The 27,445-nt window shown below is 38.5% G+C and overlaps 1 protein-coding gene across 1 annotated transcript in view; it reads left to right on the top strand.

Moving 5' to 3' along the window:
* The window catches only part of DNAH14 (dynein axonemal heavy chain 14), a 2,550,346-nt gene that overhangs the window by 532,549 nt on the left and 1,990,352 nt on the right, over nt 1-27,445 (top strand). The window contains 1 exon segment of the mRNA XM_044060213.1: nt 20,139-20,264. Coding sequence (XP_043916148.1) covers nt 20,139-20,264 — 126 coding nt within the window.

Here is a 27,445-nt window from a genome sequence, read left to right as displayed (position 1 = left end):
AGGTTTTGCATTAGCATGAACTTTCTGAAGGATATGAAGTCTGAAACTCAAATTTCTGTCATTATTTTCTAACTTCAGTCTTTAATGATTTGCCACTACTTTGCCATAAAATCACAATTTTATGAAAAAACATACCAAAAATATGAGGCAAAAATCTGGACATTCTGTGAATGTCTGTATAGTTTAGAGGTATTCTATCTCAATTCTCAGCTTCTTCTGATTTTTTCCATTTGTTTCAGTTAGCTGTGTTATATGTGCTCAGTTTCATCCTATATGCCTTCAGTTTTGCATTACATTGTCCTATCCTTTGCTGAAGTTCTTGCTCATAGTCTGCCTGTAATGTCACATTATCAGCATGCAGCAGCTTTGTTGATTGGTTGCCTTCAACCTGTTTGCTAATGTAGTCCATCACCAGTATGAACAATGGTAGCCTCACAGCTGAACCCTGATGCACACTCGATTCCACTGGGAACCCCTCTCTAAGACTGAATACTGTTCGTTCTTGAGTCATTGTGTCCTTGACATAACCAGCACTAATTCTGCCAATGTTTCCGAGACTTTGAACCACCACAAAGCTGCCCAAATAAGTTTTCTTGGAACCTTGTCATATGCTTTTTCCAAGTCTAGGAATGCCCAATTGGACTCTTTCCTCATGTCTAGCTTCTTCTCAATTATCTGTCTCACTGCAAAATTCAAGTCAGTTGTTCTGCATCCTGATGTAATCCAAACTGCTCATCTTCCATCTTACTTTCTACTACTCCGTGTATTCATTGATCAGTAACCCTCTTCAAAGCTTTCATGCAGTGTGACAGGCATTTAATACCTCTGTACTACCCATAGATGTGAATGCCCCCTTTGTTCTTGTACATTGGCAGTACTATGCTTATTCTCCAGTCATCTGGGATTGAAGATGGTAGAGGTGATAGAAAGATGATATGATATATACTGTGGGATAGATGAATGAGAACACTAGAGCAGAAGCCAGAGTAGCTCCAATTTATACAGAAGGTTAAAGAACAGATTACAGTGGTTCAGACACATGTGCAGAAAAGCAGAAGACAATCTGGTGAAGAAGGCAGGAGGAAATGAGGGCATCGAACAAAGAGATGGATGGATTATTTGAGAGAAGATCTGCAACAGTCAGGCATGACTATCAAAGAAGCTAGGAGGGTGGCACTGAATCAAGAGAGATAGTGACAGTTGACACGACACCCTGCCCCATATAGAAAATAAGAAAAAGAGAACTGATGATGATGTCTCTGCCTCAAGAGCGAAAGGTAATGGGCTTAAAATCAGCAGTCACAGTTGAACTTATAAATTCAATATATATAAAATTATCTCAGGTATTACACTGATCCCGACACATTAAAATAATTATAATCCATCAAATTAAACACATTGATATCATTTCAGTATGCATTAGTCTATGTTAGACTGAAATATACAATAAGTACTTATCACTAATGTGCAGCAACATAAATAATCTCCTGCAACTAAGTTAAACACTTTATGTTAATATAATCAGCCTCTATTTAAAAAAATGCATTTTTTAAGAAAGTTATTTACTCTTTTTCACATTATTATTAAGTTATTATTGAATGCATTATTAAATACATTATTCAATATGTGTTCTTTACATACATTTATTTAAAGAATTAGGAACTTAATAATGGCTTTTGATTTGAAGACTTAGTATACAATGGATACTGATAAGCCATTTCTCTTGGTTTAGCATTAATAAATAGAAAAGCAACGTTAAGTAATAAATATATGTACATTTATTTAATTTATTTAAAAGGAAGAACAGTAAGATACCTGTACTGTCAGGAAATGCCATTATGTTTTGATTTTCTAGTTTTGTGATGCCTATCTTCTGCTTGGTTTAAAAGAATGAAAGCCAAACAGTATTTTTGGTTGAATGTAATGATAAGTTATGGCATAACATCATCTGGTTTTACTTCAGTTATCCTAATCAGCAGATCAAATTGCAAAACACTTAAACTCCCCCCTACACCCACACCCACACACATGTACATACTATAAAAGAAAAAAAATGGAACTATAAAAACTATTATATAAGCCATGACAGATTAACAAAAGCAGGGCTGCACTTTCTAGTGGGAACATTACTAGCAGAAAAAAATAATTCCCAGTGTTGGATGTAAGACCGAAGAAGTAAATGGGTATTTTTATAGCAGATAAATGACTGCTTACTATTTCACGTCACTGATGCAAAACGTAACACAAATGTTGTCATTGTGAACAATTTCATGTTGATGTTGAGTGCAAGCACTTAATTAGCGAAAATAAAGTCTCCAGTACAGTGACCATGTACACTGCAGCAATTAAAGCATAATATATGTACTAATACCATGCATTCATGCCTCTAAACTTCTTTTGTATAAGAATTACATACCAAGCCAACAATAATGGGGACAATGGCACAAAGCAGAAGTACATTTTGAAATTACTGTTTCACCTTTGTGTGTGTGTGTGTGTGTGTGTGTGTGTGTGTGTGTGTGTGTGTGTGTGTGTGTGTGTGTGTGTGTCTATCTATGTGTGTGTGTGTGTGTGTGTGTGTTGTGTGGGTGTGGGTGGCTGTGTGTTTGTGAGGAGTGGTTGTGTGCCTTTGTAAGTGTGGTGGAATGTTATGCATAGTGAAATAGACAGATTAAGAGTAAAGTTGTGCTCAGTGTAGTCCCTAGCGATTTCATCTTTGCTTGATTGAGACATATACATTTCCTTCTGTTTGTCAGTACATTGTTTGGGCACCCTGATTGGAGTATTGTATCACTGTTGCAGCTGCAGGTGCTGTTTCGATACATTGGCATAATGGTTAAGCTGTTTACCTTGCAGACACAAGGTGCTGGGTTTGATTCTCACATGGGGTAACTGGCTAGGCTTAAAATGGCCCACAAGGGCAATTAGCTTAGTACTTACCTATGAAGTATGTGCCTATCCGATTTGGCGTAGTAACAATGGCGAACAGATGACTAGGAGTGTCGGATCGTTTATCAGTGTACCCCACAAGTGTCCCTAATTTTGTTTTTATACTTTTGCTCTGACATACTACAATCCATAAAGCATTTTGAAAAAGGTATTAGATTTGCATGAACACATTCATTGCAATCAAAGACTTTTTTTTCTTCAGAAAATGAATGCTAATTCATGTAGTCTTATTTTGTAAGCGTACTAAATTATTAGTATTGATCCGCGGTGGTGGTGCTGCGGTAGCATTGTCGCCTCACAGTAAGACGCTGACCGGTTCGACTCTCAGCTAGAGCGTCTTCTGCGTGGAGACATGCATGAATGGGTGTACCTTCGTTGAAGGTTGTGTGTTAGGGCTGGCAACTCAGCACGTAAAAATCAACTGCCAATCATTAGCGGACCGGAGTTCTGCTGTGGCGACCCCTAACCGGGAAAAGCCGAAAGACACAACACAACAACTAAATTATTAGTATTTCTATTTTCAAAAGTATCTGATTTGGAAGCTTTCTCCAGGAGTCTTGCTGAGAGGATGAGAGATATGCCACAAGTATGCAACTAAGGCAAACTACATAAAGCTACAGTTACAGAAAGTACTGGGTCACATCAGAGGCTTGGGAGGTCATTGTTAAGAAGAAACCAAGAACTGTTCCATTGTTATGGAAAGCATGGCATTAAATACCATAGTTCACTTTATGCTATAAGAGAATAACTACGCAAAGATAACAACATGAGCAGTTAAAATTCAATTTTATTTTTTTAACTGGGAAATCCGACTTGGAACAAAGCCAATTTTCAGCAGAGGCCCAGGGAGAAATGCTCCAGATGCATGTCTTTGTAATGTGGGAGGAAACCAGAGTACCCGGTGGAAACCCACACGAACACAGAGAGAGCATGCAGACTCCACACAGAAGGCACCCCTGCTGAGAATGAAACCGGAGAACCTCTTGCTGGGAGACGACAATGCTACCACTGCACCACTCCGCCATTCATTCAAGTTTCAATGCAAATTGAATATTTTATTGTGAACATTTTAAGAAATGGATAGTTTAGCCTAAACTCTGAATTGATGTGCGTGCTTTTTTTTAGAAATAATTCCTGGAAAATATCACTTCAAAAGTGAAGTGACATATGAGGGAACAGTTTTACTGGCACACCAGGCTGTGATTTGTCTGTTGTCATGCAAAGTTGACTAATTAGCTAATCTAGCCAAGCTGGAAATATGAGACTCTAGCTTACTGAAGGAGGGTGGGTGGGAGGAGTAACTTGGCCAGTAAATGAAACTTGCAAAACTGCTCCTTGTAAAAAATGTTTTTTTTCAGTAATTTGTTGACACTTTTGCAAGCTTCTTTCAGAGAATGTGCAGTACATCAGTAGGAACATTTGTAAAATTCAGTGCAGACCAGTCAATGACACATGGGCTGCAGTCTCTCAAACTTGGCAGTTTTTATCAGGAGTTCCATTCTAAGTGAATTGAAGTCTAGTCTGACAGCAAATGGTAGGGCTACTTATTCTTACAATCTGTTCATTATGGGACAGATTTAGCTTTCCAAAGGAATCACAATGCCTGCCCTCATAGGATAAAAAAATAATAAAATTAGAAATTAGTACTTATTTTGCAGCAAGCAGCTTTGGGAGGTGCAGTAATTCACGGCAAGATAAATATATGTTTTTTTGTCAGTTGCCTGTAGTGGTCCTTTAAGGCTTCTGTATAGCAATAAGCCCTTTTGAATCCCAGGGAATATTAAATCAAAATCGTACAGAATGAGTTTTATAATTAGTTTTTGCAAGAAAGTAACACTGCAAAAGGAATTTTATAAATTATTTTGAACATCTTCACTATATGTATTTATGTTTTCCCTTTTTATCAACATTTTACTAACAAAACCACTTAGTCCATCATTGTGGTCAGTGTAAAATGTCCTTCTTGCCCGTTGCACCACAAGTTATATGGATGAAGATACAGTCTGCAGCTTTACAACATGGGACACCTCTCACTATCACAATTACTTCAGCTATAGTAGTGGACCCCAATCTTCAAGGAATTTCAGGCCTTGCCCCCTGATAGGTCACATTGACAAGTGTAACATTCAGTGTTTCAGCATTTAAAAACAGTCAAAAATAAATAACTTTATAGACCTTTAATGGAACTTATCTCTTAGGCCGCAATTTGTGCACTAAGAAGCCACATGAAAGTTGTACTTGATTGCTTTTACTGTATGTTTTTTTTTTCTTTTGGCAAATTAGAGAGAGAGAGAGAGAGAGAGAGAGAGGGAACGATGCCTTTATTTCTGTAAGTAATGTTTTATCAGCAGTTCTTTATTGTAATACTGGTGCTATTGCTGCTGATATGAGCAGGTGTCATGAGAAACTTTTTTAACAGAAATTCCTCTTTTAGGGCCTAGGCTACGTTCGAAAATGATTGCTTCTAATAATCATGCTGCCTTTTAAAAACTAATACAATGAATAGCTAATAAATGACTACATAGTTTGTGTGCATGTCTATTTCATCTTCTTAGAACTGTGAATTAGTAACTCCAGGAATTCCCCATGTGTATCACATTTTGGACGATTACTATGATGTTATCCTTTCCCTGAGTGGCAGTTATAGTTTACCATTCATTGCTGTGAGTGCACTTTTCCAAGTCTTCCTATTGAACATTGATGCTTTCAGCAAAAACTACAGCCTGAGTAATCATAGGTTGTAAAGGATACAGGACAAAGAGTCTAATAAAGTTGCACACATACTTTTATTTTGAAACGCCAGTTAGACATTTAATATTTCTGCATACTCTGACATAGCATAGCTTGTAACTTTAGGTTTTGCTGTCAAACTAAACAGTTTATTCAGTCCTAACAGAAAAAAAAATGCCTTACTTCAGCATTTAGCCCAAAAATATTTTCCCTTCACCTTAGTGACAGATGCAGAGCATGTTATTTTCCTGACATTTATACAAATGGTTCAACAAGAAGGCATCAGCTTCAGTTTAACCGGGGTAGGTTAATAACAACCAAAAAAAAAAACAATCTTAGTTAGTGGGCCTTTAACCAGCAACCAGTAAACAATCTTAATTTGCAGTTATTATTTATTTATTTGTTTGTTTATTTATTTATTTATTTATTCCAGTTTGGTGACCGGGGAGGTCCACTGGGCCTCGAGAACCCATTTTCAGTGGATGCCCGGTGAGAAAAGCTCCACAATACAAAGTTACATTACATAGAGAATTACAAGAAAAATATTTGTATTGCAATCAACAGGTAGTATAACAATCAATAGGTAGTATTACAGTCAAAACAGGTATCATTCAGTAAAGACAGCAAAACTATTAAAAATTTTTCAAGAGAAAGACAGGCATACAGCATAATGGCTGGATGTTACTGTTTAGTTACATTTATAATCTAAGTATATGAGAGAAATTAGGAAGGTATGAAGGTTAGCCAGGAGAGAAGGAGGAGCAGAGCTTGGGAGGTATGAGTTGAAGAGTGCAGTTACATTTCCTGTGAAGAAACAGGTAAGAATGAAGTTGTGTTTTGAAGGTGTGTGGATTGTCACAGGTCCTCAGAGTAGAGGGCAGGGCATTCCATTTTTTGGCTAGGGAAAAGGAGAGTAGAAGCTGACCAGCTAGGCGCTTGGGTTTTTGGACGATTATAAGGTTTTGAGTAGATCTAAGGGGTCTAAGGGGGGTATATGGTTGTAGGATATTAGATAGTGCAGGGCAGCTAGTAGGTTGGAATAATAATTTGTGGGCTATGACGATTTGGAGGAAGTCAAGTTGATTAGGGAGTTCAAGCCAATTTAAAGAGTGTAGGGAGGTGCAGTGATGGGAGGAGGATTTTGCCTTGGTTGCGTATCTGGAGATTTTGTTGTAGCGCACTTCCAGTTTGAAGGTGAGTGTGGAAGATAGATTGGTAAGCAGAGGAGAGCCATACAAAAGAGAAGGGAGGAGATAGGTAGTGGCCAAAGTTTGTCTGGTGGAGGGAGTGAAGAAGTGGTTGTTTCTGTAGAGTAGGCCTAGTTTTATGTGGGTTTTCTTGATGTTAAGTTGGATGTGAGTATTGAAATTTAAGTGTTCGTCGATGGTGACCCCCAGGAGTTTGGCAGGGGGAATGACTTCGATAATGGAATTGTTAAGGCTGGTAATTTGAAGTGAGTTTTTATCAATGGGAGTGGATTTTGAGAGAGTGAATAGAAGAATCTTAGTTTTGTTAGCGTTTAGTGAGAGGTGGTTTTGGTGCATCTAGTTTTCAGTAGTTGAGAAGGCAGTTTGAGTTAGAGACTGAAGATCAGATAGGTTAGAGGCGTAGCAGATCAAAGTGGAATTGTCTGCGTATTGGACAGTTTTGGTATTGGGTATGGCTTTGTAGAAATCTTTAATAAAGATGTTAAATAGCAAAGGGCCTAGTATGGAACCTTGAGGTACTCCTGTAGGGGTGGGGAGGAAAATGGAGGAGGCCTGGCCCCATTTGACAGCTTGGGACCTGTCAGAAAGATAGCTGGAGAACCAGGAAAGAGTTTTTTGGGAGATGTAGAGATTCAATAGATTATTTAATAGATGGGTATGAGAGATTGAATAAATCACACTGCTGGCTTCTTAAAACTGTTGTAAGAGTTTCAAAATGCAGTTCTTCAAACAATATACATTTTCCTTAGTTCTGGTACAGCTTTTAAGAAAGAAAAATACAAAGAGGATTACGATTGGGTCTCTGATCATAACCCACTTACTATGTGTTCACAGCATGGATGTTAATCTTGGCATCCATGCTGAGAGCACTTAATGAAGGGTTATAATCAGAGACCTAATCATAATTCTTTGCAGTGCATGGTGCTTTATCTGCTTCATTTACTGCTAACTGGAGTGGCTTTCAAAGCCATAAAGCACTTTGTGAGCATTGTCAGAAAGATGGTGTAACACATTGTCTTATGTTACAGGAAGTTAGGTTTAACTCCCTAGAGCAATACCCAGTCTTAACAACTGAAGCAGGATGCTTAACGGTTGTTAAGATCGGGTCTTGCAATCTAGAAGCACTTGACTGTTTTGTCATGATGTTGGGGTGTAATGTGAGCTTGTCATCTGATCAACTGTAAATGCAAAAAGAGTGAGTGCTGTTCACCGAAATTACGTTTGATGACAGTGTAGTTTGTTAGTTTCTCCGCTGTTGTGCAACTTCAGAGTTGATATATATTAGTACGGGGGGGGGGGGACTGTTGAGTTGTTCGTCAAAGGTGGTTTAGATGAATGTTTTTTTTTTTCCCTTTTATCGAAATTACCTTTGATAGGTCAACATGAATCTGAGTGTAATCACTGCATTCCATGCACTACAAGGTTTATCTCCAAACTATCTTCACTTAGCTTGTAGTCTGCTTCCAGTATCCACACTGAATTCTTCACACACATATAGAACAGCTGTGATTTTAAACACCTGAGTCCAGCTCAGCTTAGATACGTTGTAAAGTTGTAGAGCTGCTTAAAGATAACTGTCACCTTTTTATGACATGCATTTGGCCACCAGGCCTCCAAGTTTATCAGCTTCCTTAAGCTAAAACCCCAAATAACCAAGGAGAAAGCATCTGTATAGATGAAAGTGCTCAACAAATAAAGTTTGTCTGTAGCTGGGGGATTGTCACAGTTCCTGTATGTGACATTGTTTTGTTTTGCTTTGTTTTAGCTGTGTTTTTTGGCTGTGTTACACTGAAATTGTTCAATTTTGTGAATAGGTTCATAGGTCATTATTAGGCATGTGGTTCAGGAGATCATTCAAGAATGTAGCCCAATTTCCCAATTGCCCCAAAGTACTGTCTGATTAAGTGACTTTGTCTCAGTGACATACAGTAAGCAAATGGAGACTGAAAGAACTAAAACATGAACTGTAGGAAATAGTTTGCTAATAGGTCATAGCCACTAACTGCTTCTACTTTCTCTACCTGAGGCTTCACCTGTCCATGCTTTATGGTATACCCGAAATATCGAGCTTTTTCTATAACAATGGTACATTTGGACTGATTGGCCAACTGCTCATATGGAATCTAAAATTGCCTTTACCTTGGGTAAGTGTGTTTCTAGTCTTCAGTTATTTACTACTATATCATTCAAGTAATCAGCAGCCTAGTGAGTATGGGTTTTTTAAAATTCTATCCATCATTCTTCAAAATGTAACTGGAGCCCAGTGGAAGACAAAATGCAACACAGTAGCCTTTTCTTTTAAAGGGATTTGCCAATAATCTTTTTTCAAGTCTAGAGTGGTAAAAGTGACATACCTTTCCTAATTTTTCTATGAGTTCATCTATCTGAAACATAGCAAAGTCATCACATTTAGAGACTTTATTAAGCTTATAGATATTATTACAACACTGGATAGTTCTATTTGATTTTGGCAGCAACAGTACTGGGCTATTTCCCCCATCACAATATTTATACTTCTTTGCTGACATCTTCCTTGTAGGCTTCAGTCTGACCCCTTTCTCCAGATTTCATAACCATATCATGTTTAATTAGGTTAGTTCTTATATTTATTTTTATTTACCTATTTGTATTTGTTAATTTAGGGCAGAACACTTCTCCACATGGACCTTTTTTAGAGTTGGCTCTGGAGAACTTTTTTTCTCAGAGTCACACAGCATGCAAATGGATGCTGAGGGGATCAGACCACGAACTATGGGAAACCATTCATTAACAATGCATAGTTTTAATCTTCAGTGCTAACTGGCAGACCTTTCTTTAGTAATAGAGAGCACATCTACTGGTGGATAGAAAGATTTTTTTCTCTATGTGCTTTCTAGTGTAGGTTCTAGAGTCTTGGTACAACTTGCCAGTTAGGAAGTTACTAAAATCAGTTTGTCTTTCCAGGGTTTTAATCTGTTCTCTTGCTACATTTGTTCAGGTTTCCTTTTGTCTGCCTGTCTGACTATAGTTTACTTCCTCACTTTTTCAACTATTTCATGTGGTAATTCCAAGTGACAAAAAAAACTATCTACTATGGCAATTAGGACTAGTACTTTATCACCAAGGTGTATTGCAGTGGTGGTACAGTGGTAGCATTGTTGCCTAACAGCAAGAGGTTCTCCTGTTCGATTCTCGGTGGAATGCCTTCTGTGTGGAGTCTGCATGTCCTCCCCATGGTTGAGTGGCCTCCAAAAGACATGCGGGAATGGGCATGCCTTCCCTGAAGGTTGGGTGTCAGGCTGGCAACTCGTCACCAAAAAAAAAAAATCTACTGACAATCATTAGCAGACTGGAGTTCTGCTGTGGTGACCCCTAACTGGGAAAAGACAAACAGCAAACTTTATCACCAAGGTGGAATACCCTTACTTTAGCGTTCCTATTGTAGCTGTATGTCTAAGCTTCCTAAGGTTGCTCTGTGTGTTCTGCCACTGTAGTTATAACCACACCTATTCATTTCCTCCATTTTGGCAGTATGTCCCATAACACATCAGAATGCCCCCCCCCGTTCCCATGTTTCTTTTACAAAGTCCAGTAAACTCCTGTGTCTTCCACAGACCAATTTGAATGGAGTTAACTGAGTAGGAGACTAGGCTACATCCTTGATGGCAAACAGCAGATAAAGCAGTAATGTATCCCAGTTTTCCCATCCTTATTAGCTACTCTCCTCAACATGTTCTTCAGGGTTTTGTTGAAATGCACTAGCAAACCATCTATTTGGCACTGATGCACTGAGGTTCTAAGCTGTTTATTGTTTAACAGTTGGCAGAGTTCCTTCATGACCCAAAACATGAAAGGGGGTTTGTTGATCCATTAGAATTTCCTCAGGGAACCCCATTATGCTAGACATAAGTATCAATTATCTTGCAAGAGAGTTAGCATTAACTCTATTCAATGGTGTAGTCTCTGAGTAAAAGGTTCATAGGCTAAGAGTACTAAAATATATTGATACCCTTGAGCAATCTTAACTAATGGATTTACATTAATTCATGACAGTCCTAAAAACAGAAGCATCAGTTATTGGGAGGAATACTGAGGGACAGTGGTAAGCTTTGTAGGGTGCAATTTTCTGACACTCAGGATAAGCAGCATAGAACATCTACATGGCATAAAAAATATAGTCCAGGAGAGCCTTCATAGGATCCATTGCCCTGTCTTTGCTACCAATAAGTTTCTTCCTAAAATGGGTCTGTGGGTCAGGTCATGCTCCTCAACTTCTTTGCTCAAGGATCAGAGACAAACCCAAAATAATGAGAGACAAAGGCCCAACAGCAAGGACAATTTTATATATTACTCTAATTCAGATATTAGCAGTAGAACAGGTTTTTGCATCAACTTGTATTTCCTGAACAACAAGAAGTAAGAAACTCTAATGTCTGCTACTACCGGTTTACTGTAATCCTCAGTAATTTACCAGAAAATCAAACATTTTATGATGGAGAGAGCATAAATTTGGGAAAATCAGAGACATTCTGCAAAATCAGGAAATGTTGAGCATTGTATTCTATATTCAAAACTGTGTTTCAGAAAGCTTGTGGAAATAGTAGTTTAACTATCTCTTCTCCTTCCATGGCAGTCCAATAAATGAGATAATTGCTTGCCTGAAAATGAGAAGAGGTGAAAGGTGACAGGCTACTCTGAAAGTACTGTGATCCCATTTACAGGCTATATCTTATTTCTGACTTCTGTTAAGGAGGGCTCCTCACACTGCTGTTTCTTAAGACTGATGTATCTAATGTTTAGCTCTGTCAGGCCTTCATTATGGTTATCATCTAACTATTGCTGAACCTCCGTCTAACTAGAAACATTTCCCACCAGGACAAGTGGGGTATTTTCTGATTGCCTCACTTTCTGGCTGTCCTCTAAATCTGTTTCAAAGAAATTTAGATTACTCTAGTTCTCCTTCTGGTCTGTTTTGAAGAAAAGCAGGCTTTTGTCATTGTTTTGTTTCCACCCTTTGTGGATCCATTTAACATACCATGAATGTAGGCCCACAAATATTTCCTTAGAATGACATCATGCATAAGTTTGGTCATTGCGCCAACCCACTGGTTTACAGTATCTACAAGAGTATATAACTCTACTCATTGTGGACAGTCTCTTCTATCTTCACATATGCGTGCCACACCCAGTTTCTTTTCTGGGTTTACTTTACTATTGTTAACTAATGATTGGCTGGTTAAGGTTACTATATTTCCTGAATCAAGCAGAGATTCCACTCATTTCCCACCCACCCATATATCAAACTTTTTGGGTTTGCATTTGAGTACTGCTGATCTTAGCCAACTCAACCTCATTGACAGACATCAAATGTGTCTCCCTAAATATGCATGTATCACATTGCATAGGTTTGTTATTTAGAGGGCAGTTTGTAATTGTGTACCTATACTCAAAGCAGTTAAAACATTCTAATTTGTCTGACTTGATTTTAATCCTGCCTGTTGTCATGGGCTGTTTGTTATTATGTCTGTGGCCCTAAAATGGATACCATCCTTTGTCTCCCCCAATCCCTTGTAAAAGTCTCACCAGCTGTAGTGTTCTTTCAGTTTGTTGGCTGTAATCATATCTTCATTTGTTACAGTGTCACAATGTATTAGTAAAACAAGGGCCATCAAGGAGTCTGTATTGTAAATAAATGCCTAGACTCAAAAACTGCTTCCAAACCATACATTTCAACTTGAGCTTAAAACTGAACATTGTCTCTTCCAACCTCAGTGAAGGCAAAAGCAAATTCAAAGCCTTCACTCTCTTTTGAACAAAGGCACTTTTTTAAGGTTTATATTAGAGCTTTTTTTTCTTGTGGTCATGCTATGATTACCAATGTAATCTCCAATGAGGATACTAGACATTTGTCATGCAAACATGTGTATGTCAAAATAAGATAACCCCTAATAAAATGATAATTAACTGACTATATCTGTAACTTAACCAGTCATTCCTTATATCACTTTCTTAAGGGTCATAATTTTCCTACTGTATGACCACTGAATTCTTTCCAGATTGGAGTAATTTTGTGTAGCAAATAGAGTTTGACCCCCATTAGTCTATCTACAGTCTGGAAATGATTTATATAAACTTAACAGCATGTCAGAATGCCTTGAACTTAAAGTTCTAAAAATTTCCCACTTGACAGAGTAAAATCTCTGAATTGTAGCATTTACATTGTTTTGAAACCACAGACCACTATCTATGATGGTCCCTCCGTCCTTAACATGAATAAAAACCAATAAAATTTAGTTATATATAGAATACAGATATTCCTTATTTGATGGTCCTGAAGTGGACCACTATATACTTTTTAGTACTAAAAGTGACTCCACTATTCTGGGATCACACATTTAACAAATCTAAGTTCTTCTTGTGTCTTTGTTGTCATACACAGTTGTAATAAGAGCATCTATCTTGGTCTCATGTGCAGGTTTAGCTATCCAGACCTTGTCATTAACTGGCAAGGTAGCCGTGAATATCTTTAAAATGAAATAGCCTTAGGATGGAACGCTGTGGAGCACCTTGGTTTATAATCTTGTCTGGAAAATACTTATCACATACTCTAATGGCTATTTTCATGCTTAATAACAATTGGTAATTTGTTTTATAATATTATGGTTAACCTTTAAAGCTGATAAATATGATAGTATATCTCAGTTTGTAAGCTCACCTGCTACCATATGTCACTCTATCAAGACTACCAACTGTTCTGCCAAGTGTGGATTACTCCTTCTAACCCAAGATCATATGGGGTGGACAGACCTGAAGCTTCTTCTCCCATATTTAAATAAATGGCTCAGTATTTTTTTTATTTTTATTTTATTTTACATTTGTTTACCGGGCTAGTCCAACTGGATACATGTCCATTTTCAGTGGAGGCCCGGGGAGAAAAGCTCCACTACATACTACTTAACAATATAAAGATATACATGAATATACAATAATAGGGAAAACATATGCTTTAAACCTATGACAGGTTGTATAGATATTTGAGTACAATATGAGGCTTAGCAGGGTAAAAAAAAAAGTAAAAATGATGAACTTAGATACTCTGTTGCAGTTTGTAGTTAAGAAGAAAAGAAAGGGAGTTAAGAAGTCAGATAAAATAGAAGAAAAAAAGAAAAGAAAAAAAAAAATGGCTAACCAGGGTTATTGCATGAGCATAGCCAATGGTTGGTTAGGAAAAATTTTAGTTTAGTTTGAAATAGGGGGAGTGAAGTTAGGGTTGTGAGGTCTTGTGGTAGCTGGTTCCATATTTTGCCAACTGAGTTGGAAAATGTGGAGTCACCTGCTGAGTTTTTAGATAGGGAAGTTTGGATCAGTATTTTGTTAGTGGAGCGTAGGTACTTCTGATTGTTATAGGGTGTTATGAGGGTGGAGAGTATTGGAGTGTTGTCGGGGTGATGAAGGGCATTATGGGCAATAGTGAGTTGATAGTATTGTATAAGGGGTAATTCCAGCCACCCTAGTTTTTAAGATTTAAACAATGATGAGTTCTATATGGAGAGGCAGCAAATCTGGCAATGTTGTTATATGATGTAGCTAGTTTGTTAAGATTATGCTTAGAAAGATTTGTGTATATGGAGGAAGCGTATAATAGGGTTGAGATTAAGTGGGTTCTAGCTATTGTAGTTCTGGCTTCAGGAGTAAGAAAAGATTTGATTCTGTAGAGAGCCTAGTTTTCTGTTGGTAGATTTTATTGTAAGATTAATATGGTTGTCAAATCTTAATTGATTGTCAATAGTAATACCCAAGAGTTTTGTTGTTTGGTCAGGAGAGATAATGGTCCCATTATTGGATGTAAGTGTAAAATGGATAGAGGAAGACAAGTGGGTGGGTGGAAAGAGCAAGAGTTTGGTTTTCTTGGGGTTGAGGAGAAGACAATGATTAGAGAACCATTGCTCTATAGTTGTGAAGGTTTTTTGTGTGAGAGAGTGAAGTTCTGTCTGTGTTGAGGCTGAGCAAATGATAGTAGTGTTGTCTGCATATTGAATGCAAGTTGTTAGTGGAGTAGCTAGATGAAGTTCATTTATAAAAATGGAGAACAGTAGAGGACCTAAAATAGAGCCCTGAGGGACACCTATAGAGGTGGGGAGGAGATCAGAGAGTTGGTTGTCCCACAGAACTGCCTGTTTTCGGTTGTCTAGATAGGATGTGAACCAGCTTAAGGCAGGATTATCTAGAGAGAGGGACTTTAAACGATGGAGGAGAAGTTTGTGATTGACCATGTCAAAGGCTTTGGACAGGTCTACGAAGAATGTCGAAGAAGGAGTATTATTGTTGCGGTTTTTGTTAATTGAGTCGATGAAGGATAGTAAGGCTGTGCTAGTACTATGGTATGGTCGAAACCCATGTTGGCAATTAGCTAGGAGATTGTAGTTTAGTAGGTGATTTAGTAACTGTTTGTGGATGCATTTCTCCATTATTTTTGCAAGAGGAGATAGTAACGCTATAGGGCGGAAGTTAGAATACTCAGAAGAGTCACCTCCTTTGAAAAGAGGGATAATGTAAGAGATTTTCCAGACTGATGGAATTGTACTTTCTTCTATGGTCCTGTTGATCAGTATAGAGATGGGGTATGCTAAGGCTTTTGCACCTAGTTGGAGGTATTCTGCTGGTAATCTGTTGGCAGAGGGGGTCGTAGGTTTTAGTTTATGAAGTAAGGACAGTATATGAGAAGTGGGTATGGGTTTGAGGTGAAATGGGGGGAATAGAGCTAGGGGTAAATAGTTTGGAGGTATCTGGGCTTTGTTGATTAGCTAGCTTTAGTATGGCTGAAGTGAAGAAAGTGTTAAAGGCATTAGCTGTTTGTAAGGGGCAGTCGGGGTTAGAGCCTGACGGGTTTGGTGTGGCAACTTTACCAGGGGATAACAGTTTATTGATAGAGGTCCAAAATTTATGTGGATGGTGAAGGGAAGATTGCTGAAATTGAGTATAGAAGTTCTTTTTATCTTGTATGATGGCTTTTTTTGTCATATTTCTTTGTTGTCTAAAAGTGACATTATCAGTTAAGCTTTTTGTGGTTCGCCATTTAGCCCAGGCTTTATTCCTACTTAGGATTAGTTTCTTAGTGTTGTTTGAGAGCCATTGGGCTGTTTTAGATTTGACACATATAGAACGCATAGGGGCATGATGTTCAAGGATAGTGAGAAAAGTATTATTAAAGTAACTAACAGCTTCATCTATTGGGAGAGATTTAAGAGGTGACCAGTTGACTAGCATAAGTTCATTTTGAAACAGACTGAGGTCAAAATATTTTTTACTACGGAATGATCTGACTTGGATGGGGACAGTAGTACTAGTTTTATGCCTAATAATGTAAGTTAGGGAGTAGTCACTGAGGTCATCTCGGAGAGTTCCTGTTGTATATTTTTGCTGAGGACTATTTGTTAATATCCAGTCAAGTATACTTTCTTTATTATTAAGTTTGTTTATTCTTGTTGGGGAGTTTATTATTTGAGAGAAGCCATGCAGGTTAATAAGGGTGGATGGATTAGTATGTTTACATAAGTTCCAGTCAATATTAAAATCCCCTAAGAGTATTGTTTCTTGAGGGTGATTTAGTGAGAGCCAGTTTAATAGGTCTTCTAATATGGTAGGATTTTTACCTGGGGGAAGATAGGTACAGATAATATTTAGTGTTTTGTGTGGGTTGAGTTGCAGTTTTGTAATAATTATTTCAATATTAGTGTCAGATGGAAGGTTATGATTTGTTTTACTTATTTGCAGTCCAGTTTTATGGAGTATAGCAACCCCACCACCTTTTTTGTTTAAGCGGTCTTGTCTTAGGATATTGTAGCCTGGGGGAATAATCTCATTGTCTTTTATTGTAGGTTTGAGCCATGTTTCAGTTAGGCAGAGAATATCGAACTGTTGGACTTCTAGAAGAGCATGAATTTGTGGTATTTTGTTACAAATGCTTTGTATATTTAGTTGGGCAATTGATAGTGATTTGGGGGTTTAGTAGATAGTGTTGGGTTTCTTTTGAATGGGTGACAGTTAGAGGGTATTGGGGATGGGTTTGGACCAGGGTTGGGGTGGATATCTCCATCTATTAATGAGCAGAATAATATAGGGTTGAAATGTTGAGGGGGTTTGCAGTAGTAGTTAACAAGTTTTTTAAGGCTGTAGATATGGTATTTAATGTGAGAAAGGCGGTGATATTTAGGTTGAAGGTAGGAGGTTTTGTGGATGGTATTGAGATAGCTTATAGATAAGGCTAGGGGAGATGTTTGGGTATGTCTGCTTGGGATTATAAGAGTAAAGGGTAGGGATTGTTCATAGGAGGTTAAGAGATAGGTAGAGGTAAGAGTAGTTAGGAGAGTTAGTAATAGCAAAGGGTGAATTTGATTAGACATGTTAAGAGGGCCTGTGCAGGGATGTAAATGAGTGTATTAAGGGAAAGTTGGTCAGGGAGTAGATAGGTGTGGGAGGGGGAGACTATATAGAAGGGGGTGGGGATGAGTATAGGATATGATTGGTTGTGAAGAGAGAGGGGTGTGTCTATGAGGGAAATAAATGTGGAGGTAGTAGGGGCGGGTGGGGGTAGGGAGGAGTATAGGATATGATTGGTTGTGAAGAAAGAGGGGTGTGTCTTTGAGGGGAATAAATGTAGAGGTGCTAGGGGCGGGTGGAATTTGGGGACAGGGAGGGAAGCGGAGTGAGCCCGAAGGGCGAACGGAGCGGGAAGACACATAGACTTTTGTGTGGCACAGAAAAAAACAATCAGTAAAGTGGGGAAACAGCAGGTAGGTTTGAAACAGGTATATGTGTATATGTAGTGTAACTTAGTAAATTAGCCTATGTGTATATGTAATAAAGAGTAATTAAATTGAAGCTATGGTGATGTACAGATTTGGGATATTAGAGTTAAACAGAAGGGTGATAGGCAGGGTCCAGAGAGAAAGCAAAAGTACAAAGGTTAGGCAAAAAAAAACGAACGATATAGGGGAGTTAGAAAATAAGACAGAAGGGAGTAAACCTGATAGTACAAGGATGCCACCTAGTGGCCAAAGGAATAATTACAAAAGTTATGCAGGTGCAAAAGGGGTAATAGTGGAAGTGATTAAGGCAGAAAGAGTTTGGATAAAAGAGATAGAAGTTACAAAAATAGGTGTGAGGAGACTAATAGAAGAGGGTCTGGATTAGAATAGTGATGGGGACTGGAGATATTGGCTGCTGGCAGTCCTGGGCAGGTAGCTAGAGTAGGGTACACAGGTCAGAAAGTTTGTATTAAACATGTATGAATGACATACTTTCACAGTCTGTTGGAAGGCTATAACCAAGGTTGGAGAGTTGTGTCTCAGTAGCCAAAGGTTCAGGTCTTCCAGGAGGGCTGAGGCAGAGATGTAGTTTTTGTGGGGTCCACCTAGTCAAACTACTAGAATAGCAGAGAAGAAAGAAGAAGATAGTAAGGCAAAACAGAGTAAAATATTTGATAGCAATTGTCAATTGTAAGCAAAGTATACTTAAACAGAAAATACTAAACACTAATATACATAGGATTAAATTGCTGGTTAGAAAAACAGCTACTAGGTATACATAATGAAAACTTAACAGCAGCAGTATGAGTAAGCATACTTACATAAGATATTACAGTCAGAATAACATTCTTGAGATTTAACTCAAATAAAAGCAAGGAAAGGGGCTGTGCTTTAAATGGCGACAAAAGGAATAGTAGCGCAACTCAACCAGGCTATCAGGCATGTATATAGAAAAGAATCAGAATACTTGCAGAGAGTTTTCAGTGAGATAGTCTACCTGAATATTTTCAGCAACTAAAAAGGCGCCAACTGAGGGATAGCGCTAAGCGTACAAGGTAAAGGTATGACTAATACAATCCTCATACAAGCGTAAAGCACACAGACCGGTAGAAATAAGCCAACATAAGTAATAAGGCAACATCGTGAACACAACTGGTGTAGATTTTTAACAGCAGTCAGAAAAAAGTCTTACTTTACATTATTTTAAACAAAAGTCAAAAGAGGAGTCTTACTTTGCAGTTTCTTTGTCTTTGACTCTTTAGAAGTCTTAAAAGCTGCACAACATAGTCCTTCAAGCAGTAGCAGTTTTACTATTTCTGGCATAGCTTTTAAGAAATAGAAGCACAATGCTTTCCTCTAAACTGTCTGACTTCGTACAGCTCCACACTGAACTACACACACACACACACACACACACACACACACACACACACACACACACACACACACACACACACACGAGTTCTGATTTGAAACAACTAAATCCAACTTGGCTTAGACTCTCTGCAGTACTAATTAAGGGAATCCCTCCCCTTTCATGTGACACACACACTAAGCATATTTGAGCAGCTTAGGGTTTTATGTTAGCTTCTCAATGCCTTGTAAAGATTAAAGTGAATGAGGTGCCATCTGATCGAGTTCAGCTTACTGATTCCCTCAGGAAACCACTGCCAGTGCAGTTTCTAAGTGTGTCCTGGTAGTGATTATTTTTGTAAAGTTAAATTCTCCATTCTTCTTGAATGCTTTCTCCCAACATGGGATGGTGTGGAGTAGGAATGATTCCTTGCAGAAAAAGTCTTTATTTTTGTTTTTCATCCAAATTCATCCTAGACTAAGCCCCCATACTCCTGCACCTTTATACACTCAAACTCTGCTTTGTTTTTAGCAGGCTCTAACTTCACTGTATGATGACAATATTGAATAGTTAAAAAAAAAAAAAACAAAAAAACTTTTTTTTTTTTTTTTACTGTTTCTTGCATTCTATAATTTCTTGCAGTTTGTTTTTCTTCAATGTTCTGTATCTAATTACTTTCTATTGTAAATATGCAAAATAAAATATTTAAAATGTTCTTACTGTATTGTAATTTGAATGTGTCTTCTTACTTTTTTTTTTGCTGTTTATATTATGAAACATTGCATTGGTTGTACTGCCTTTGGAGCTTTTCTCCCGCCTCCACTGAAAATAAATTAGATTGCATCCAGTTATAAACTCATCCAGTTGTAATTTGATGAGTCATAGGGGAAGATGATATAACTACCCTTAAACAGTAAACCATGGAATTTATCACAATAGATCATATTAATAATAACTGTCTACAGTGTCAGCTACTAAATTCAGCAGTTATCTGTTATGCAGAGTTGAACATTTTGGCATTACTTAAAATATTTTAAATATCAAACTGCAGAATGCAATCAAACTGTAGGATGTTGCTAGGTAACTCCATGTATTTTTGTTTTTAAACAGGACATTGAAGAACTAATGGTAAAACTGCAAAGAGACTCAGAGGCAGTGGAGAAGGTCCGAGCTATTGTAAAACAGGAAGAGGAAATCATGGCAGAAGAAGCACGTATTGTACAAGAATATGCTGAGGTAATGCTGTATAAGAATTAACGTCCTCTGTTCTTTATTTATTTATCATTTTTTAACCGAGATAGTCCGACTTGAAACATAGCCAATTTTCAGCGGAGGCCTGAAGAGAAATGCTCCAGACACATGTCTTTGAATGTGGGAGGAAATTGGAGCACCCAGAGGAAATCCACACGAATGCAGGGAGGACATGCAGACTGTGCACAGAAAGCACTCCAGCCAAGAATCGAACCGGAGAACCTCTTGCGGTGAGGCGACAATGCTACCACTGCACCACTGCACTGTCCAGTTTATACCACTTCTTTTACTTGATAATTTAAATGTATGCTCATTCCTAGAATTAGAATGTGTAATTTAAATTTATTTACAAGCAGTCTTAAAATAATAGGGACAAGTCATATTATATATCATGTTATAAAAGCTCATGGGTGGAAACCTGTATGTTGATTTTAGTGGAAATCTTCAATTAATATGGGATTGAAGGACAGTGAAAGCAATTAAACGATTTTGCTGATCAGATTGCTAAATGATATTTGTTATCACTCCTAGTAGCCAGTTTTCAAATTCATATTCTTTTTATGTGAATTTGGAACAGCTCAGAGGCCGGAGATTGTTTACTGCTTTATTTTTTATAGACTGAGATAGCACTGGAAAAGTCTGCCTAGGATAAAGCAGGGATACAAATTATAGGTTGGGTATGCTAGCCGATGTAATAAAAAAGCACAGGTTTTCAATTACTTTGTAACTCATTCATTCATATAGTTTATTACATTTGCGATAAAAAATTATAATAAAAATGTAGCAGGGAGAATGATACTGGAAGAGATATTGATAAACAAAGTTGCAACATTAATGCATAGTCCAAGAAAATCTGTTTTAAACATTGCAGAAATTAGTCTGTACTGATCAAATAATAATGGTCTTCAGAAAACAGAAGGACGAGTACTAAATTAAGGAGACAGTCTGAGAAGGAGAAAGAAGACTCTTTTCACAGGAAGATGGGAAATTTCTATTTTTGTAATCTAATTTATAGTATTGATATGATATGTGGAATTAATGACATATTAAATTGCAAGTTTTTGGAGAAAAGGCTTCTTTATTTGCAAATAATATTTTTTTGAATAGCTAAAGAAATTCCACTGTTATATTTGAAATGTGATGTACAACATCCAGTAGGCACACAGTTGAAATGCGGTGCAATTAATCATATTTCAGTGATCAATATAGGTACTTCTTTTTATCTAAGGGCTGGAAATAATGAGTGCTAGTGAAAAAACTTCAGCAATATAGCAATATATTAGAGGAATAACCCAAGGATGGGTGTGGGTAATGCTGGATTTACCCACTGTTGGCATGGTTTGGCCACAAATACTATTTGAATAGCATGATCCGCAGTAGCGTTGTCGCCTCACAGTAAGATGCTGTTCAGTTCGACTCTCAGCTAGAGCGTCTTCTGCGTGGGGACATGCGTGAATGGGCATACCTTCATTGAAGGTTGTGCGTCAGGGCTGGCAACTCGGTACGAAAAAATCAACTGCCAATCATTAGCGGACCGGAGTTCCACTGTGGCGACCCCTAACCGGGAAAACCCGAAAGACACAACAACAACAACTATTTGAATAGCATGTACAATGTTTTAGTCACAGGAGTAAGATACACACACACACACACACACACACACACACACACACACACACACACACATATATATATATGCAAGAGGTTCTCCGGTTCGATCCTCGGCTGGGGTGCCTTCTGTCGGAGTCTGGCATGCCTCCTGTGTCACGTCACGTTTTCCCCCTCGGGTGCTCTGGTTCCATCCCAAAGACATGCACATGCTGCAGGTGGATAAAAATTGGCCCTAGGTGCTAGGTGTGCATGTGAGTGTGCCTTCTGGGTGGAAGGGCGGCGATCTGTAACTCGACTCTGTAAACTCCACTGCACTGCAATTCAATGTGCGGACAAGGTGGTGGGAAAAAGCCGAACTGAAGAAGATATATATATATATATATATATATATAAATATAAATACATATATAAAACTTACACATTTGATTCTGTTTGTCTCATTCTACTTTCTACTTCTTAATAAATCAGAATTAATGAACTTTGGTCCTGACATAGTTTCCTGGTTTCGTTGCTATCTGAATGACACAATCTTTCAAGTTAATCACTGGCAGCACTGTATGAGACACAGGAGAATGTACTAGTGGTGTTCCATAGGGGCCATTTCAGGGATAGATATTAATTTCTGTCTTCCTTAATAACCTAGCCCTTGATCTCACAAAACTACAGAAAATCTGTTTTAAACATTGCAGAAATTAGTCTGTACTGATCAAATAATAATGGGCTTCAGAAAATAGAAGGACGAGTACTAAACTAAGGAGACAGTCTGAGAAGGAGAAAGAAGACTCTTTTGACAGGAAGATGGGAAATTTCTATTTTTGTAATCTCATTTATAGTATTGATATGATATATGGAATTAATGACATATTAAATTGCAAGTTTTTGGAGAAAAGGCTTCTTTATTTGCAAATAATATTTTTTTGAATAGCTAAAGAAATTCCACTGTTATATTTGAAATGTGATGTACAACAACCCGTCGTCCCACTTCCCTACTATTAACCTTCAGGCTAGTGCCCCTTCTAGACTACCTGCCTGCTTCTTTGCCTTTTCCCCTCCCCTTTCCCACTTCATATCCTTTCTAAATCTATAAAGCCTTCTTGCCCCATGAGGCACCATCTTTAGGAACAGGAATCTACCCCCTGGCTGCTCAGTCTACCTGGCCCCAGCGTTCTTGATTCTGTCTAACTCAACTTTCCTACACTAGAATTTGAGAGTCTAACTACCTGGTGAAAAGACCCCTGCAAACTTTTAAAAAACATCTAAACATCACATAATTTATCTTGCCGCTCTGATTAAGAACCCTGCTACCAAGGAGGCAAGAATGTCTAACTCAACTTTCCTACATTAGAATTTGAGAGTCTAACTACCTGGTGAAAAGACCCCTGCAAACTTTTAAAAAACATCTAAACTTCACAGAATTTATCTTGCTGTTCTGATTAAGAACCCTGCTACCAAGGAGGAAAAAAAGTCTAGCTCAACTTTCCTACACTAGAATTTGAGAGTCTAACTACCTGGTGAAAAGACCCCTGCAAACTTTTAAAAAACCATCTAAACTTCACAGAATTTATCTTGCCATTCTTATTAAGAACCCTGCTACCAAGGAGACAAGAAAGTAAGCGCTAACCAAACCCAATGATAAAGACTGTATTTGCCTTGTAACCTGTGTATTCTATCAGGCACGCTACCTTGCCAGAATACCCCAGCAGCCATACCCCCCACTCTACCCCTTTATAGTTATACTCTTCCGATCCTGGCACTATCTCCTATAACTGACTATAAAGCCTTTCCTTCCTTTTTACACATGTCCCTGTTCTCCAGTCCTTGGCTGTAAATATAGTTTTGCCCACTAGGTGGCACTCTACACTAGGCCAGGTCCTACTTCGCCCATCTGCTCTCCCTAGAATTGAACTGAAACTGAAATAGTGATCTAGTTCCTAAACTTACAAGGAAGCCTAAAGAAACTGGTACTGCCCAGTCTTAGAGCCCCTTCCAGCCCTCCTTTTCCCACTCAATTACTTTACTGCACACGTGCCTTCTGGTGTCCAGTACTATCACTACCAACTGTCTCTAACCCACATTACTTACTTATTAGTATCAAATGAAAATTACACTGTAGTCAGCTACTCACAGATTGGTTTTGCTGATATCTCTTCACTTACTTGTCTCTACCCGCTCTGTTGGCCCTTCGGGCTCACTCTGCTCCCCTACCCTGCCCCCAATTCCCACCCGCACCACTACTCCTAGACTTATACTTCCCTAACCACTCCCACCAGCTTTCCTCTCCAATCACACTTTACCCCTCCCCCTTTCTTGTCCTCGCTTCCTATCCAATCACACTTTTCCCCTCCCCTTTTTTTGAAAACCAAAACCTATCCACCTGTGCTAATTCAACTCACACAACCTCTCCCTCCTTCTTGTTTGTATTTCGAATTCTACTTCCCTTCTTCTCCTGCTTAATCCTCCTTAGCACTATGCCTCCTCTACTTAGCTCTTCTTATTTTAAACATACACTCCTTTTCTCTGTTTTCCCTCTCCTTTTGTTGCCCTACCTCCTAACCTCATAATAACATCTTAGCCTGAAATATCCACACTTCCTCAATCTACACATGACCTCACCTACCCAAAACACTTTCAAACCTTTCTCTAACATAATCTCTGCTCCTTCCTACCTTCATGCAAAGTTTCACAGAAAGTTCCACATCTCCTACTATAATCAGTTTAACAAAAAATCCTTACAGTTCTTCACCAAACCCTCAGACCTAATAAAAACACTTCTCCTCTCCCTTCTAGCAGGTGATATTCATCCAAACCCTGGTCCTAACAACTATGCTACTCAAAAACCCTCAAACTTCCCTCCCTCTAGCCTTGACCTACCCTCTAAACCCCTTAACTCTCTCTCCATAGCTCACCTTAACATCCACAGCATTAATAATAAAATCGCTCACCACCATGCGCTACTAGACATACATGCTTTCGACATCCTGTGCCTATCAGAAACCTGGCTCAAACCTACTACCCTAGATAATGAAATTACCCCCCCTGGCTACAATATCCTTAGACTAGACCGTATAGCTAAAAAGGGTGGAGGGATAGCTATTCTCTATAAAACAGGCATGCAAATTACTATCAGTCATGAACATCCGCCCTCTATAAGTAATGCCGAAATCCTTATCTCAAAGCTGCAACTTAATACACACAATGCCATAAATATAATCTGCACCTATCTTCCCCCCTGGAAATAATAATAGTTTCCTAGAAGAGATCCTTAGCTGGCTTTCGACCCAATTGCCACAATAAACCATAATGCTAGGTGATGTCAATATAGACTGGAAAACCTGTAACTCTGCAGACCCTCCCACCCTTCTAAATCTTCACGGCTTCTCACAAACCATTCAAACCCCAACCAGAACTAACAAAACTAACAACAAAGAAAGCATATTGGACTGGATTCTAATAAATAGTCACTCCCAAACTTATACAGTAGGGACACTACCCGATGATTTAAGTGACCACACCCTCACTTATCTAATCAGACATAAAACTACCTCCACTAACCTAACCAAATACAAAATGGTCAGATCAAATAAAATCTTTAACCCTGAAAGCTTCCTTACAGAACTAAATGCATGCAACTGGTCTCCTCTTAAACAACTGCCACTGGATGAAGCTGTATCATACTTCAGTTCCAGGTTCCTTTCTATCCTAGACTCTCACACTCCCTTAAGATCTATTAGAATTAAATCAAAACCTGCCCCTTGGCTCTCAAAAGATAAAAGGGATAAAATTATCCTGAAAAATAAACTCTGGACCAAATTTCGTAGCACAAAAGATCCCAACTTAACTTTAGACAAATAAGAAACTCCACTAAAAAAGCTGTACTACTGGATAAAAGAAACTATTACTGCCATTTACAACAAGCCGACCAACATAATCCGCAAAAGTTCTGGACAGGCATAAACTCTCTCCTAAAGCCTGGTCACAATGACACCCCACACCCCCAAGGCACTTCCAAAAACAACCCAAAACAAACTGCTGATGCCTTCAATAACTTCTTCACTGAAACTGTCCAGTCTCTAGCTAACCAACTAGCCCCTAATATTTCTTCTCAGTCCCCCTGTTCTAACACTTCCATTCCCACCTTTCAACTGCAACCTGTACCCACTTCAATTATTCATTCTCTCCTCCACAAACTTAAAATCTCCTCACCTTCTGCTGACCTTTTACCAGCTCAGTATCTAAAAATTGCAGCCAGTCCATTAGCCTATCCCATTTCCATCCTGATTAACAGAACCATTGTTGAAGGCTGCATTCCTTCACTTTGGAAAATTTCACATATCATTCCCCCTGCATAAAGGAGGGATCTCTACAGAACTCTCAAACTACCGTCCCATAGCCTTACTCTTCCCCTTAGCTAAAATCATGGAGAAATGCATCCAAAAACAACTTCTTAAACACCTATTAAACCACAACCTACTAGCTGACTGTCAACATGGCTTCAGGCCTTACCACAGCACCACCTCAGCCCTTCTTTCTTTTACTGACTGTATCAACAAAAACCGGAACAATAACATACTAACCTCTGCTTTCTTTATTGACCTATCCAAAGCTTTTGACATGGTCAACCACCAGATACTATTAAACTTACTTAAAACTTTTGCTCTTGACTCTGGTGCAATAAATTGGTTCAAATTATATCTTCTTAACAGACCTATTACCCTTGGAGTCCCCCAAGGATCAATACTGGGCCCCCTTCTGTTCTCAATCTTCATCAGTGACCAACATACCAGTCTGTCCTCTGCTACCTGTATACAATATGCTGATTATTCTACTTTGATTTGTTCTGCCACATCCCCCTCTGAATTACACTCTATTACCCAACAGACTTTCCAAAATGTTGAAAAATGGTTCTTAAACAGATGCCTAATCTTAAACCCCAAGAAAACCAAATTAGTACTTTTCTCCCCCACCCAAAATTCTTCTCCACTCAATTTCTCTGTCTTCTCTAATAATGGTAGCTACATATCTCCTGACCCCTCCACCAAGCTCCTCGGAGTAGAGATAGACAACAACCTATGCTTTGACTCGCACATTAACAACGCAATCAAACTAGTCAACAGAAAACTTGGCTCCATGTTTAAAATTAAATCATTTCTTACACCACTTGCCAGAACTTCCATAGCACATACCCATTTGATTTCTACCCTACTGTACGCCTCCTCCATCTATATAAATCTGTCCAAAACTAACCTCTCCAAACTAACTGTTGTCTACAACAGTATTGCCAGATTTGCCACTGGCTCTACCTTTAGAACTCACCACTGCCAAAACTTAAAAAAACTGGGATGGTTAGAACTGCAAAATCTCATCTTATTTCACCAGCTCTCTTTAACCCATAAAATCCTCTACAAACCTACCAGCACCCCTATACTCACGACTCTCATTAGCCCTTATTGTAATCTCAAAAGTCTGCATTCCTCTAACAAACTTCTAATATCTACCTGTAAATCCAACAACTTAGCAGGCGAGTCCTTGTTCTCCAACACAATTGGAAAAGCCTG

This window comes from Protopterus annectens, chromosome 1.part2 (assembly GCF_019279795.1).
Source record: "Protopterus annectens isolate FY-2018-M chromosome 1.part2, PAN1.0, whole genome shotgun sequence".
Classification (NCBI taxonomy): domain Eukaryota; kingdom Metazoa; phylum Chordata; order Ceratodontiformes; family Protopteridae; genus Protopterus; species Protopterus annectens.
Note: the sequence above shows the minus strand (reverse complement) of the source record. Positions and strands in the feature narration are given on the sequence as shown.